Below are 16417 nucleotides of genomic sequence, written 5' to 3'. Positions count from 1 at the left end.
ACCAAGACGTCTTCCTTTTTAATACGAGTAATTTTATCTCCCACCTCTTGAAGAATCATAAGGAGATACACGATGAATACGAGCGGAAGATGGATGAAAAGCAAACAGTGAAAAAAAGTAGTAGCACACAGTTGTCGCTTAAGGACTCCGCCGAGAAAAAAAAATACATACAACAAAAACCACCCCAAGGCGAAAGCTCACGCAATGTGGCAAAAGCTACGGTGGAGTTTGATGTGGCTAGTCTGCCCTGCATGGCGCACACTTTGCAGCTTGCAGTGAACGGAGGTGTCCTGTCTCAACGCAGCATTTCAGAAGCTCTGGCTGACTGCTAGGCCACTTCAAGCACTCACCACCAGCTTGCAGAACATTTGTGTTATTCATACAAATACGTTAAAGCAGGGCAGATTAAGACCAGTTTATAATTTCCTGTTATACAGTATACCAGGCAGCCTTGCACTCAAGGAGGACTATGTTATTGTGTACTTTATTACTCGAGTATACTCCGGACTGAAGCTGTGTGTCTGCATTGTTTTTGTAGCTGTTATTTTGAGGCATTAAAAAAAAAAAAAAAATTCACTTTGTGAAAGTCGAAGTATAGTATTTCCCATAGTTGTAGTGGGTATCAGGATTATCTCAGGGAGAGCATGTCCCAAATTCCAAGCTGTTGTTTTGAGGCATGTTAAAAAAAACAAAACACTTTTTGACTTCAATAATAAACATATGGCAGTGCCATGTTGGCACTTTTTTCCATAACTTGAGTCGAAGTTGTTCTCTTATTTTGGAAAAACCTTGTTGCATTGTTTAATGCATCGAGTGGGGCATCACAACACAATTAGGCATAATAATGTGTTAATTTCACGACTGTATATATCGGTATCGGTTGATATCGGAATTGGTAATTAAGAGTTGGACAATATAGATATATTGGTAAAAAAGCCATTATCGCACATCTCTACTCGTGAGTGTTGATGACACAGCTTTGCAACACTTGATATTCTAGTTTCAAGCATGTTTTACTTAATATAGGTCGGGGGTTGGCAACCCGCGACTCTTGAGCTGCATGCGGCTCTTTAGCGCCGCCCTAGTGGCTCTCTGGAGCTTTTTCAAAAAAGTAAGAAAAATGGAAAAAAAATTGAGGAAAAACTAAACATTTTTTGTTTTAATATGGTTTCTGTCGGAGGACAAACATGACACAAACATCCCTACTTGTCATAAAGCACACTGTTTTTATTAAACATGCTCCCCTTACCATGAATTGATTAACGTGGACCCCGACTTAAACAAGTTGAAAAACTTATTTGGGTGTTACCATTTAGTGGTCAATTGTACGGAATATGTACTGTACTGTGCAATCTACTAATAACAGTATCAATCAATCACTGATTCGTGTATTTGGCGATCGCCGTTTTGTCCTACTATTTTAGCGGTCCTTGAACGCACCGTGGTTTATACATGACTTTCTCCGACTTTCTAAGATGTGTTTTATGACACTTCTTTTTCTGTCTCATTTTGTCCACCAAACTTTTAACGTTGTGCGTGAATGCACAAAGGTGAGTTTTGTTGACGTTATTGACTTGTGTGGAGTGCTAATCAGACATATTTGGTCACTGCATGTTGATAAGCTAATCGTTGCTAACATGCTATTTAGGCTAGCTGTATGTACATATTGCATCATTATGCCTCATTTGTAGCTATATTTGAGCTCATTTGGTTTCATTTAACTCCTCATAATTAAATTTATATCTCATGACACTATCTGTATGTAATATGGCTTTTATTTTTTGGGGGCTCTAGACATATTAGTTTTTGTATTTTTGGTCCAATTTGGCTATTTTAACATTTTGGGTTGCCGACCCCTGTTATGTCATCAAATCTCAGCTACTAGCTGTAATATCCTACTGAGATCATTTAGGACCAAAACCCTTAAAACAAGTAAAACACTCTAACATAAAATCTGCTTCATAAGAAGAATGATCTTATCAGACAGAAAATAAGCAAATTTCACCCTTATTTGAGACGGCGTGGCGCAGTGGGAGAATGGCCGTGCGCAACCCGAGCGTCCCTGGTTCAATTCCCACCTAGTACCAACCTCGTCACAACCGTTGTGTCCTGAGCAAGACACTTCACCCTTGCTCCTGATGGGTGCTGGTTAGCGCCTTGCATGGCAGCTCCCTCCATCAGTGTGTGAATGTGTGTGTGAATGGGTAAATGTGGAAGTAGTGTCAAAGCGCTTTGAGTACCTTGAAGGTAGAAAAGCGCTATACAAGTACAACCCATTTATCATTTATCATTTATTTAATGGTACTTAGATTTTTGCAGTGTGCTACAAATGACCTTATGTTTTTGTGTATGAAGTGGAAAATAACCGTGCCAGAAGGCGAGAAGGTTCGACTGACGTTCACTTCATTCGACCTGTTGCCTGAAGTGTGTGGAGACTTCGTCCAGGTCTATGATGGCTCTACGTCGTTGGGTAAGTATTTATCAACCAGACTCTCTACATCCATCTTCTTCCATTTATCCGAGATGGGGTCGCGGGGGCAGCAGCCTAAGCAGGGAAGCCCAGACTTCCCTCTCCCGAGCTACTTCATCCAGCTCCTCCCAGGGGATCCCGAGGCGTTCCCAGGCCAGCCGGGAGACATAGTCTTCCCAACATGTCCTGGGTCTTCCCCGTGGCCTCCTACCAGTCGGACGTGCCCAAAAACACCTCCCTAGGGAGGCGTTGGGGTGGCATCCTGACCAGATGCCTGTACCACCTTATCTGGCTCCTCTCCATGTGGAGGAGCAGCGGCTTTACTTTGAGTTCCTCCCGGATGGCAGAGCTTCTCACCCTATCTCTAAGGGAGAGGAAACTAATTTCTTGTACCCGTGATCTTGTCCTTTCGGTCATAACCCAAAGCTCATGACCATAGGTGAGGATGGGAACGTAGATCGACCGGTAAATTGAGAGCTTTGCCTTCCAGCTCAGCTCGTTCTTCACCACAACGGATCGATACAGCGTCCGCATTACTGAAGACGCCGCACCAATCCAGACTATCTCAATAATTCAATATATTTCTTCATGGGGCAAACTTGTGTGGTTTGCGTGTCCATTGAAGGTAAATTCTGTGGCGGGACCATGCCAAAGCCGGTGGAGTCCAGCAGCAACACGATGATTGTGCGCTTCAAGTCCGACAGCACCGGCCGCTCCAGAGGGTTCACCGCCACATACACAAAGTCCAGCCTTCCTCCTATTGTGGTACCGACCACGACTAAACCCACAACCACATCCAAGCCCACCACCCAGACCCTACCGCCCACCACATCCGGTAAAACCACTTGAAGTAGACTTGTGTTTCCATCTGTTTTTGATTGCAATGGAATCAACCAGAATAACAGCAACCTCTACTAGGGTTGTACGGTATACCGGTACTACAAACCCCGTTTCCATATGAGTTTGGAAATTGTGTTAGATGTAAATATGAACGGAATACAATGATTTGCAAATCCTTTTGAACTCATATTCAATTGAATGCACTACAAAGACAAGATATTTGATGTTCAAACTCATAAACTTTATTTTTTTTGCAAATTATAATGAACTTAGAATTTCATGGCTGCAACACGTGCCAAAGTAGTTGGAGAAGGGCATGTTCACCACTGTGTTACATCACCGTGTCTTTTAACAACACTCAATAAACGTTTGGTAACTGAGGAAACTAATTGTTGAAGCTTTGAAAGTGGAATTCTTTCCCATTCTTTTTTTATGTAGAGCTTCAGTCCTTCAACAGTCCGGGGTCTCCGCTGTCGTATTTTACGCTTCATAATGCGCCACACATTTTCAATGGGAGACAGGTCTGGAAGGGAAAGTACCCGCACTCTTTTTTTATACAAAGCCACACTGTGCTGAATGTAGCTTGGCATTGTCTTGCTGAAATAAGCAGGGGCGTCCATGAAAAAGACGGTGCTTAGATGGCAGCATATGTTGTTCCAAAACCTGTATGTACCTTTCAGCATTAATGGTGCCTTCACAGATGTGTAAGTTACCCATGCCTTGGCCAGTAATACACCCCCATACCATCACAGATGCTGGCTTTAGAACTATGTGTCGATAACAGTCTGGATGGTTCGCTTCCCCTTTGGTCCGGATGACACGATGTCGAATATTTCCAAAGAACAATTTGAAATGTGGACTCGTCAGACCACAGAACACTTTTCCACTTTGCATCAGTCCATCTTAGATGATCTTGGGCCCAGAGAAGCCGGCGGCGTTTCTGGATGTTGTTGATAAATAGCTTTCGCTTTGCATAGTAGAGCTTTAACTTGCACTTACAGATGTAGCGATAAACTGTATTTAGTGACAGTAGTTTTCTGAAGTGTTCCTGAGCCCATGTGGTGATATCCTTTAGAGATTGATGTCGGTTTTTGATACAGTGCCGTCTGAGGGATGGAAGGTCACGGTCATTCAATGTTGGTTTCCGGCCATGCCGCTTAAGTGGAGTGATTTCTCCAGATTTTCCGAACCTTTTGATGATATTATGGACCGTAGATGTGGAATTTCTTGCAATTGCACTTTGAGAAACGTTTTGTTCTTAAACTGTTTGACTATTCTCGCGCAGTTGTGGACAAAGGGGTGTACCTCGCCCCATCCTTTCTTGTGAAAGACTGAGCAATTTTTTGGGAAGCTGTTTTTATACACAATCATGGCACCCACCTGATCCCAATTAGCCTGCACACCTGTGGGGTGTTCCAAATAAGTGTTTGATGAGCATTCCTCAACTTTATCAGTATTTATTGCCACCTTTGCTAACATCTTTGTCACGTGCTGCTGGGATTACATTTTAAAGTTAATGATTATTTGCAACAACAACAAAATGTTTATGAGTTTGAACATCAAATATGTTGTCTTTGTAGCATATTCAACTGAATATGGGTTGAAAATGATTTGCAAATCATTGTATTCTGTTTATATTTACATTTAATACAATTTCCCAACTCATATGGAAACGGGGTTTGTAGCTATAACCTGGTACAGAACATATCTGTCTTTGAGCTGAATGTTTTTGTGTATTGTGCCTTCAAATAAAGACTACAGTAAATACTAAATAGCCCCGAACACACTTTGTTTTTAATTCCATCTATTTCTTACGACGCAGACTCGGGCGGCGCTATCCTGCTGACTGGCCGTAAGGGAGTGTTCCAGTCCGAGGGCTTTCCCAACCCTTACCCGGCTCATCAGAACATCTCCTGGAGGATCACCGTGCCCAAGGGCTTCCTGGTGAAGCTGCAGATCACCGACATGGCCATCACTGGGGAAACGGGACAATGCACGAAGGACAAACTAATCGTCTCGGACGCTTACGATACTTTAGGTGAGTCTCTTTGATTGACATCAGCTCTGGATGCGGGATTATTAACCAGCTAGTTAGTTGGTTCCTTAGTTAGCAAAATAACTGTTCGCCAAACTTTTCGGAAATGTCCGAAACACGTCATCCGTGTGTTTGCGGCTGCGCCTCCACCCGTAGACACCAATACAGTGGATGACTTCACTCCATTTATGTCATTCCGAAATGGGATTAGGAGCCAGTGATTACATCATGAGGGTGGTCCAGATCACTGTCTGGATTCGGGGCTATTTTTTTTTTAACTATTGTGAGGTTAGGGCCTGGCGGAGGTCTGCATTGCCCTACAGCAGGGGTCACCATTGAGGTGCCCGCGGGCACCAGGTAGCCCATAAGGACCAGATGAGTCGCCCGCTGGCATGTTCTAAAAATAGCTCAAATAGCAGCACTTACCAGTGAGCTGCCTCGATTTTTTAAAATGTTATTAATTTACTAGCCAGCTGGTCTCACTTTGCTCGACATTTTTAATTCTAAGAGAGACAAAACTCTAAGAAAAATTTGAAAATCCAAGAAAATATTTTAAAGACTTGGTCTTCACTTGTTTGAATAAATTCATCTGTTTTTTTTTACTTTGCTTCTTATAACTTTAAGAAAGACAATTTTAGAGAAAAAATACAACGTTAAAAATGATTTTAGGATTTTTAAACACATGCACCTTTTTATCTTTTCAGTTCCTTCCTCTTCTTTCCTGACAATTTAAATCAATACATTTTAATTTAATTCTTCATTTTAGCTAAGGATATTTGTTAAATATTTCTTCAAATTTATGATTATAATTCAAGAAAATTATTCTGGCAAATCTAGAAAATCTGTAGAATCAAATTTAAATCTTATTTCAAAGTCTTTTGAATTTCTTTTCAAAAATTTTGTTCTGGAAAATCTAAAAGAAATAATGATTTGTCTTTGTTAGAAATATAGCTTGGTCCAATTTGTTATATATTCTAACAAAGTGCAGATTGGATTTTAACCTATTTAAAACATGTCATCAAAATTCTAAAATTAATCTTAAAAAAAATGACTAATGATGTTCCATAAATTCTTTTTTAAAATTTTTTCAAAAAGATTCGAATTAACTAGTTTTTCTCATCTTTTTTCAGTTGAATTTGGAATTTTAAAGAGTCGAAATTGAAGATAAACTATGTTTCAAAATTTAATTTAAATTTTTTTTGTCTTTTCTCCTCTTTAAACCCGTTCAATTAATTTTTTTTTCATCATTTATTCTCTACAAAAAAACGTCCGTAGAAGGAAAAAAAATGTACAACAGAATGACAGAAGTACCCTTTTTTTTTGGGTGATATTTATCTGTTTCTATATGTATTTATTGTGAGAAATCATTAAGATGATCAGTGTTTCCACAAAGATAAATATCATTAATTATTAATAATAAGAGTTAAAGGTAAATTGAGGAAATTGGCTATTTCTGGCAATTTATTTAAGTGTGTATCAAACTGGTAGCCCTTGGCATTAATCAGTACCCAAGAAGTAGCTCTTGGTTTCAAAAAGGTTGGTGACCCCTGCCCTACAGTCTCCACTGTCTTGCTGCCCTCAGTCTCCCTTTTGACCAAACAAAAACCAAGTCCAATTTGGACTGTGCAGTAGAAAAGCACCATAAAAGTGGACTTTTTGGGTGTATTATCCACAGCTCACTGGACAGACATCTGCACAGCAGCTGTCCAGTTTCTTACTGCCCTCAGTCTCCTCTAGGATAAAATAACACCAATCGTGACTACAGTGCAGTAAAAAAGCACTTTGTGTTTGTATTTTCCACAGCTCACTGGACAGACATCTGCACAGCAGCTGTCCAGTTTCTTACTGCCCTCAGTCTCTTCTAGGATAAAATAACACCAAGCGTGACTACAGTGCAGTACAAAAGCACTTTTTCTTTGTATTATCCACAGCTCACTGGACTGACATCTGCACAGCAGCTGTCCAGTTTCTCACTGCCCTCAGTCTCCTCCAGGGTAAAATTACACCAATCGTGACTACAGTGCAGTAAAAAAGCCCTTTGTGTTTGTATTATCCACAGCTCACTGGACATACATCTGCACAGCAGCTGTCCAGTTTCTTACTGTCCTCAGTCTCCTCTAGGATAAAATAACACCAAGCGTGACTACGGTGCAGTACAAAAGCACTTTTTCTTTGTATTATCCACAGCTCACTGGACAGACATCTACACAGCAGCTGTCCAGTTTCTTACTGCCCTCAGTCTCCTCTAGGATAAATTAACACCAATCGTGACCACAGTGCAGTAGAAAAGCACCATTAGTGGACTTTTTCTTTGTATTATCCACAGCTCACTGGACAGACATCTGCACAGCAGCTGTCCAGTTTCTTACTGCCCTCAGTATCCTGTAAGAGAATATTAAATTGATTTGAGTCGGTACTCTGCAGTAAAACGGCACAACTAGTGGACGTTTGCTCTGTATTATCCATACTCCCATTGACAAAAAACATCTGCACAGCAGCTGTCCAGTTTCTTACTGCCCTCAGTCTCCTCTAGGATAAAATAACACCAATCGTGACTACAGTGCAGTAAAAAAGCACTTTGTGTTTGTATTTTCCACAGCTCACTGGACAGACATCTGCACAGCAGCTGTCCAGTTTCTTACTGCCCTCAGTCTCCTCTAGGATAAATTAACACCAATCGTGACCACAGTGCAGTAGAAAAGCACCATTAGTGGACTTTTTCTTTGTATTATCCACAGCTCACTGGACAGACATCTGCACAGCAGCTGTCCAGTTTCTTACTGCCCTCAGTATCCTGTAAGAGAATATTAAATTGATTTGAGTCGGTACTCTGCAGTAAAACGGCACAACTAGTGGACGTTTGCTCTGTATTATCCATACTCCCATTGACAAAAAACATCTGCACAGCAGCTGTCCAGTTTCTTACTGCCCTCAGTCTCCTCTAGGATAAAATAACACCAATCGTGACTACAGTGCAGTAAAAAAGCACTTTGTGTTTGTATTTTCCACAGCTCACTGGACAGACATCTGCACAGCAGCTGTCCAGTTTCTTACTGCCCTCAGTCTCCTCTAGGATAAAATAACACCAATCGTGACTACAGTGCAGTAAAAAAGCACTTTGTGTTTGTATTTTCCACAGCTCACTGGACAGACATCTGCACAGCAGCTGTCCAGTTTCTTACTGCCCTCAGTCTCCTCTAGGATAAAATAACACCAATCGTGACTACAGTGCAGTACAAAAGCACTTTTTCTTTGTATTATCCACAGCTCACTGGACTGACATCTGCACAGCAGCTGTCCAGTTTCTCACTGCCCTCAGTCTCCTCCAGGGTAAAATTACACCAATCGTGACTACAGTGCAGTAAAAAAGCCCTTTGTGTTTGTATTATCCACAGCTCACTGGACAGACATCTGCACAGCAGCTGTCCAGTTTCTTACTGCCCTCAGTCTCCTCTAGGATAAAATAACACCAATCGTGACTACAGTGCAGTAAAAAAGCACTTTGTGTTTGTATTTTCCACAGCTCACTGGACAGACATCTGCACAGCAGCTGTCCAGTTTCTTACTGCCCTCAGTCTCCTCTAGGATAAATTAACACCAATCGTGACCACAGTGCAGTAGAAAAGCACCATTAGTGGACTTTTTCTTTGTATTATCCACAGCTCACTGGACAGACATCTGCACAGCAGCTGTCCAGTTTCTTACTGCCCTCAGTATCCTGTAAGAGAATATTAAATTGATTTGAGTCGGTACTCTGCAGTAAAACGGCACAACTAGTGGACGTTTACTCTGTATTATCCATACCCCCATTGACAAAAAACATCTGCACAGCAGTTCTTTCTTTTCTCACTGCCCTCAGTCTCCTCTAGGATAAAACAACACCAATCGTGACTACAGTGCTGTAGAAAAGCACCATTAGTGGACTTTTTCTCTGTATTATCCACAGCTCACTGGAAAGACATCTGCACAGCAGCTGTCCAGTTTCTTACTGCCCTCAGTCTCCTCTAGGATAAAACAACACCAATCGTGATTACAGTACTGTAGAAAAGCACCATTAATGGACCTGTTCTTTGTATTATCCACACCTCACTTGGCAAACATCTGCACAGCACCTGTCCAGTTTCTTACTGCCCTCAGTCTCCATCCATCCATCCATCCATTTTCTACCGCTTATTCCCTTTTGGGGTTGCGGGGGGCGCTGGCGCCTATCTCAGCTACAATCGGGCGGAAGGCGGGGTACACCCTGGACAAGTCGCCACCTCATCGCAGGGCCAACACAGATAGACAGACAACATTCACACACTAGGGCCAATTTAGTGTTGCCAATCAACCTATCCCCAGGTGCATGTCTCCTGTAAGATAATATAAAATCAATTTAAGTCAGTACTCTGCAGTAAAATGTCACAATTAGTGGACTTTTGCTTTGTATCATCCACACCTCCTTTGACAAAAAAAACTTTTGCACAGCAGCTTTCTATTTTCTCACTGCCCTCAGTCTCACCCAGGATAAAAAAACATCTCACTTGACAAACAACCTCTGCATAGCATCTGCCCACTTGCTTACTGTCCTCAGTCTCCTCTAGGGTAAAATAAAACCAATTTGAGTGTATACAGTGCAGTAGAAAAGCACCATTAAGTGATCCACACCTCACTCCACAAACATATCTCTGCACAGCAGCTGTCCACTTTCTTACTGTCTTCAGTCTCCTCTAGGGTAAAATAAAACCAATTTGAGTGTATATTGTGCAGTACTGCCCTCAGTCTCATATTGGAAAACATACAATCAATTCCCGTAGGTCCTTTACAGTAAAAAAAAGCACCAATGGTGGACTTTTGCTTTGTGTTCTTGACACCTCTCTCGACAAACAAACTTTTCACAGCACCTATCCAGTTTTTTGCTGCCCTCAGTGTCCTCTAGGATGAAATAAAACCAACTTAAGTCAGTGCTGTGCAGTAGAAAAGCTCCATCAGAGGACTTCTTATTTTTATTATCGACACCACACTCGACAAAGAACAGCAGCTCTCCAGTTTCTTACTGCCCTAATTCACCTTTTGGATAAGATACAACTAAATCGAGTCTTTACTCTGCCGTAAAAAGCACCTATGCTGAATTTTGCTTTTATTATCCACACCTAACCCGACAAACAACCTCTGCACTGCAGCGCCACAGTAAAACTCATGATGAGGATCTCCTTTTGCAAACTATAAATTAGCGGCTCTCGTTATTATTCACTTGAGCGACTTTAGGAGGGGAGAAAGCTGATACAGCTTTATCTTCAGCTGAGGTTTCAAGGACTAATAAAGTGCATCGGTGCAAGCACACACTGTGAAAACGTGCCGGGTGTTGATTATCATGATAAGTGTGTGTGCCTCCGTGTTAAAAACGTGTTTAAGGAGACAAAAACAATAATTTTTTTACCTTTCACCGGTTATTATACACTCGCCAGAGTCTTTCTTAAATACACCACACAGTTCCATGCCAAAGCTGTATCAAGTATTTGTCTTTTTCGAAGCCTGGATTCTATTAGCCAGGTTATATTGTAGTTCTCATTAAATTTCCAAAATATTAGGAACAGGTGCAGTGTCGTTCAATGCCAACCACAAACCAAAATTATTTAATTATTTAAATATGTGCATCATTTGAATTAATTTTATATTAAAATTGTATATTTTATTTAAATGTTTAAATGTTTTTCACAAGAACTTATTTATCTTTGTTAATTTATTTTTTGTTATTTATTAATTCATTATTTATTGTAGCAGTGTGTATATATATATATATATATATATATATATATATATATATATATATATATATATATATATATATATATATATAAATTACAGTACAGGCTTAAAGTTTGGACACCTTCTCATTCAATACGTTTTATTTTCATGACCTTTTGCATAATAATAATAATACTTTTTTTTGGAAAACGCACTTTCCATTGAGCAAACAACCTCAAAAGGCTACAGTGTATTAAAAAATAAATACATAAATAAATAAATAAAAACAAAAACTAGAACTAACACGCACATATTTTAAAAAAAAGAAGGGTTTTAAAGCCTTTTTTAAAAGCATGTACAGTCCGTGGTGCCCTCAGGTGGTCAGGGAGAGCGTTCCACAGACTGGGAGCGGCAGAAAGATTGTAGATTGGCATCAAAACTATGAAAGAACACATGTGGAGTTATGTAGTTAACAAAAAAAAGGGGAAATAACTGAAAACAATATATTCTAGTTCCTTCAAAATAGCCACCCTTTGCTTTGATTACTGCTTTGCACACTCTTGGCATTCTCTCCATGAGCTTCAAGAGGTAGTCACCTGGAATGGTTTTCACTTCACAGGTGTCATATTTGTAATGCCTTCAGTGACAAGCTACAATGTAAATAGTCATGAAAATAAAGAAATTGCATTGAAATGAGAAGATGTGTATATATGTATGTGTATATATGTATGTATATATATATATATATATATATATATATATATATATATATATATATATATATATATAAATTTTGTACTGCTTATCCTTCTTGTGGTTGCAGGTTTTTTTTGGGGGGTGGGGGTGGGTATTTTTGGCCTACAGTAGGCATAAAAATGGCTAAATAAACTGAAAATATATTTGTCCCTGAATGAGACCAATCCAAACCACTGATTTGCTCAGCCTTAGGCAATTGTTATATTGGATTAAACAGGTGTAAATGTGACTCTGTGGGGGTTATTTGATGTATATAATGTATATTTCATCAGGTTCAAAACAGATTTATAATGCTGAAAACAGGTGTTCTATGCGCTAAGAATGAAAATATCCAATTTATAATGAATAATTCCTACTTTGCAAGAATTAAATGCCAGTGTAATTGACAGCAATAAACAAGGATGTACTGTATACACACATTTTAGGATAATAAAAACAGATATTTGGTCAATTTAATTTGTAAAATAATAAACAAAAAAATGTTGTGTTTTTTTTTTTTAAGTTTTATACATTAGTATCATTTTCTCTTCATTGAACGGGACAAGCGGTAGAAAATCAATGGATGGATGATTGGCTGGGAAAAAAATCAAATGCTTCTGCTCCCATGACTGTCATGATGCTTTTCAACTTTCAGGTTGTTTTAAAAATTTAACCATTCAACAAAACTGAACATTGTCATCAAACACAACATAACAATTAAAACTGCAAGCAGCGATGGACAGGGCCGACTTTTTCTGGTGTTTCCTGCCTTTACCTATTCAACATATATTTACCTGCACTTTACCTACCTTCCTTGCATCCTGGGGTCACACTGGTGCTTCTTTCTGTCACCCATACACGGTGGTGCTTCCTGCCATCACCCAGACAACATATCTTTACCTGCACATTAGCTTCCTTCTCTGTATGCTGGAGTCAAACGGGTGCCTCCTTCTTTCACCCAGTCAACATATCTTTACCCGCACAGTACCTACCTTCTCTGCATTGTGTGGTCACGCTGGTGCTTCCTGCTTTTAAGCGGCCATCTTGAGACGGCAGCAGCGCAGCAGCATCAGCGTTGCACTTCTTTGAAGGCTCGTAAAATCAAAACCGGAGCAGTTATTAAAACTCTTTTCTCAACTTTTAATCAGAAGGGTTCAATCTCTTTCCTGTGCGACTTTGAAGCCGACACAACAAACGCGCTCAGAGGAGATACTGTTTGAAAAAAGGTGACGGGTTTTCACAAAATATTTTGTTTTGAAGGAGTATTTGCCAACTTCTTGTAGATTTTTGCTGAGGGATGTAAATGAATGAAATGTAGGTCTAAGTGAGACCTACATAGAGGTTTTCGTTTCATGTCTCTACGACATTCCTACGGGAAGTTACAAGCTACCATGTCTGTATGCACATGTGTCATATGAGCAAGTTTTATTGTTGCAAACGTGATGTTTAATGTGTTTGCTGTTTTTAATGTAACCTTGCTGCTGCCCTCTTGGTCAGGTCTCCCTTGGAAAAGAGATATTTGATCTCAATGGGATTTTACCTGGTTAAATAAAGGCTAAAATAATTAATTAAAAAAATAAATAAAATAAAAACAAGCACTTTTGTCTGTTTTCTTCCTAGGAGCAGTTTTGTCTGTGTTTTATTCCTAGGGGGCGCTAGAGCGCAATTTTGAATTTTGGGGTTTGTTTATTTTATTAGATCGCAATTTTCGCCAGTCCTGATGTGTGTGTCCAGTTTGGTGAGTTTTGAAGCATTTTAAGGAGGTCAAATGACATCTCAAAGAGGCATAAATCATTGTTTTTAGTAAACTTTTGTTTTGAAGGGGTTTTTGCCAACTTCCTGTAAATTTTTGCTGAAGGAGATCAGTGTATGAAATCTAGGTCTAAGTCAGACCTACACAGAGGTTTTTGTTTCATGTCTCTACGACATTCCTAACGGACGTTACAAGCAGTTTTGTCTGTGTTTTTTCCTAAGGGTTTTTGGGTTTGTTTTTTTGATTAGATCACAATTGTTGCCAGTCCTGATGTGTGTGTAAAATTTGGTGAGTTTTGAAGCATGTTAAGGGGGTCAAATTACAGCTCAAAGAGGCGGCGGTGTTGTAATAATAAAACCTTAGAAATACAATAGGGTCCTCTGTCCCAAAGGGACATTCAGTCCCTAATAATTGTGTCCTTTGGATGCCTTTCTAATAGTCGTCTCCCTGTCTTGTTTCCCCCCCTTTTTGTCTCAGCCGTACACTGTGGGTACATCCGTCCTCCTGTGGTGGTGGCGGCCACAAACACGATGACCGTCTCCTTCCAGTCTGACAGTCGTCTCACAGACAGAGGCTTCTCCGCCAAGTGGGAGGCCGTCTACCCCGAAGATATAGCGGGTAACACACACACACACATAGAAGCAGCTCATTAAAGATGAACGACAGAGCATTTCGTCTTTCAGTAAAAGGACGGGAGAAAGGACGTAAAAGGAACAAGAGTGACAACAAAATCAGCGTGAACTTTGTTGCCATAAAAACCAGATAAGGTCCTTTATGACTTTCTCTCAGTGAACAGGGCAGGATCATTTAAGTCTCCACGTGCTTTATTTACAAACCCCGTTGGTAAATAAACGGCATAGCTCGGTTGGTAGAGTGGCCGTTTCAGCAACTTGAGGGTTGCAGGTTCGATTCCCGCTTGTGCCATCCTAGTTACTGCCGTTGTGTCCTTGGGCAAGACACTTTACCCACCTGCTCCCAGTGCCACCCACACTGGTTTAAATGTAACTTAGATATTGGGTGTCACTATGTAAAGCGCTTTGAGTCACTTGAGAAAAGCGCTATATAAATATAATTCACTTCACTTCCATATGAGTTGGGAAATTGTGTTAGATGTAAATATAAACGGAATACAATGATTTGCAAATCCTTTTCAACCCATATTCAGTTGAATATGCTACAAAGACAACGTATTTGATGTTCAAACTGATAAACTAGTTTTTTTTTTGCAAATAATCATTAACTTTAGAATTTAATGCCAGCAACACGTGACAAAGAAGTTGGGAAAGGTGGCAATAAATACTGATAAAGTTGAGGAATGCTCATCAAACACTTATTTGGAACATCCCACAGGTGTGCAGGCTAATTGGGAACAGGTGGATGCCATGATTGGGTATAAAAGCTGCTTCCGTGAAATGCTAAGTAATACACAAACAAGGATGGGGCGAGGGTCACCAATTTGTAAGCAAATTGTCGAATAGTTTTAGAACAACATTTCTCAACAAGCTATGGCAAGGAATTTAGGGATTTTACCATCTACGGTCCGTAAAATCATCAGAAGGTTTAGAAAATCTGGAGAAATTACTGCACGTAAGCGATGATATTACAGACCTTTGAACCCTGAGGCGGTACTGCATCAAAAACCGACATCAGTGTGTAAAGGATATCACCACATGGGCTCAGGAACACTTCATAAAACCACTGTCAATAGCAACAGTTGTCGCTACATCTGTAAGTGCAAGTTAAAACTCTACTATGCAGAGCGAATGCCATTTATCAACAACACATAGGAACGCCGTTTGCTTCGCAGGGACCGAGCTCATCTAAGATGGACTGATGCAAAGTGGAAAGGTGTTCTGTGGTCTGGCGAGTCCACATTTCAAATTATATCTGGAAATTGTGGTGTCTTCTGAAACAAAGAGGAAAATAACCATCCGGATTGTTACAGGCGCAAAGTTCAAAAGCCAGCATCTGTGATGGTATGGGGGTGTATTAGTGCCCAAGGCATGGGTAACTTACACATCTGTGAAGGCACCATTAATGCTGAAAGGTACATACAGGTTTTGGAGCAACATATGTTGTCATCCAGGCAACGTTATCATGGACGCCCCTGCTTATTTCAGCAAGACAATGCCAAGCCACGTGTTACAACAGCGTGGCTTCGTAGTAAAAGAGTGCGGGTACTTTCTTGGCCCGCCTGCAGTCCAGACATGTCTCCCATCGAAAATGTGTGGCGCATTATGAAGCGTAAAATACGACAACAAGACCCCGGACTGTTGAACAATTTAAGCTGTACATCAAGCAAGAATGGTAAATAATTCCACTTTCAAAGCTTCAACAATTAGTTTCCTCATTTCCCAAATGTTTATTGAGTGTTGTTAAAAGAAAATGTGATGTAACACAGTGGTGAACATGCCCTTTCCCAACTACTTTGGCACGTGTTGCAGCCATGAAACTCTAAGTTCATTATTATTTGCAAAAAAAAATTAAGTTTATGAGTTTGAACATCAAATATCTTGTCTTTGTAGCATATTCAATTGAATATGGGTTGAAAAGGATTTGCAAATGATTGTATTCGTTTATATTTACATCTAACACAATTTCCCAACTCCTATGGAAACGGGGTTTATATATATATATATATATAATATGTGTATATATATATATATATATATATATATATATATATATATATATATAATATGTGTATGTATATATATATATTTATATAATATGTGTATGTATATATATATATATATATATATATATATATATATGTATATATATATATATATATATATATATATATATATATATGTATATATATATATATATATATATATATATATATATATTTATG

At 39.6% G+C, this 16417-nt stretch overlaps 1 protein-coding gene across 1 annotated transcript in view; it reads left to right on the top strand.

The window, feature by feature from the left end:
* zgc:154142 (uncharacterized protein LOC555481 homolog) overlaps nt 1-16417 on the top strand; it is a 97592-nt gene that overhangs the window by 50186 nt on the left and 30989 nt on the right. Inside the window, exons 7-10 of the mRNA XM_061881058.1 lie at nt 2356-2470; nt 3096-3305; nt 5133-5348; nt 14038-14178. Coding sequence (XP_061737042.1) covers nt 2356-2470; nt 3096-3305; nt 5133-5348; nt 14038-14178 — 682 coding nt within the window. The remainder of the gene's footprint in view (nt 1-2355; nt 2471-3095; nt 3306-5132; nt 5349-14037; nt 14179-16417) is intronic.

Source organism: Nerophis ophidion, linkage group LG20 (assembly GCF_033978795.1).
Source record: "Nerophis ophidion isolate RoL-2023_Sa linkage group LG20, RoL_Noph_v1.0, whole genome shotgun sequence".
Lineage (NCBI taxonomy): Eukaryota > Metazoa > Chordata > Actinopteri > Syngnathiformes > Syngnathidae > Nerophis > Nerophis ophidion.
Note: the sequence above shows the minus strand (reverse complement) of the source record. Positions and strands in the feature narration are given on the sequence as shown.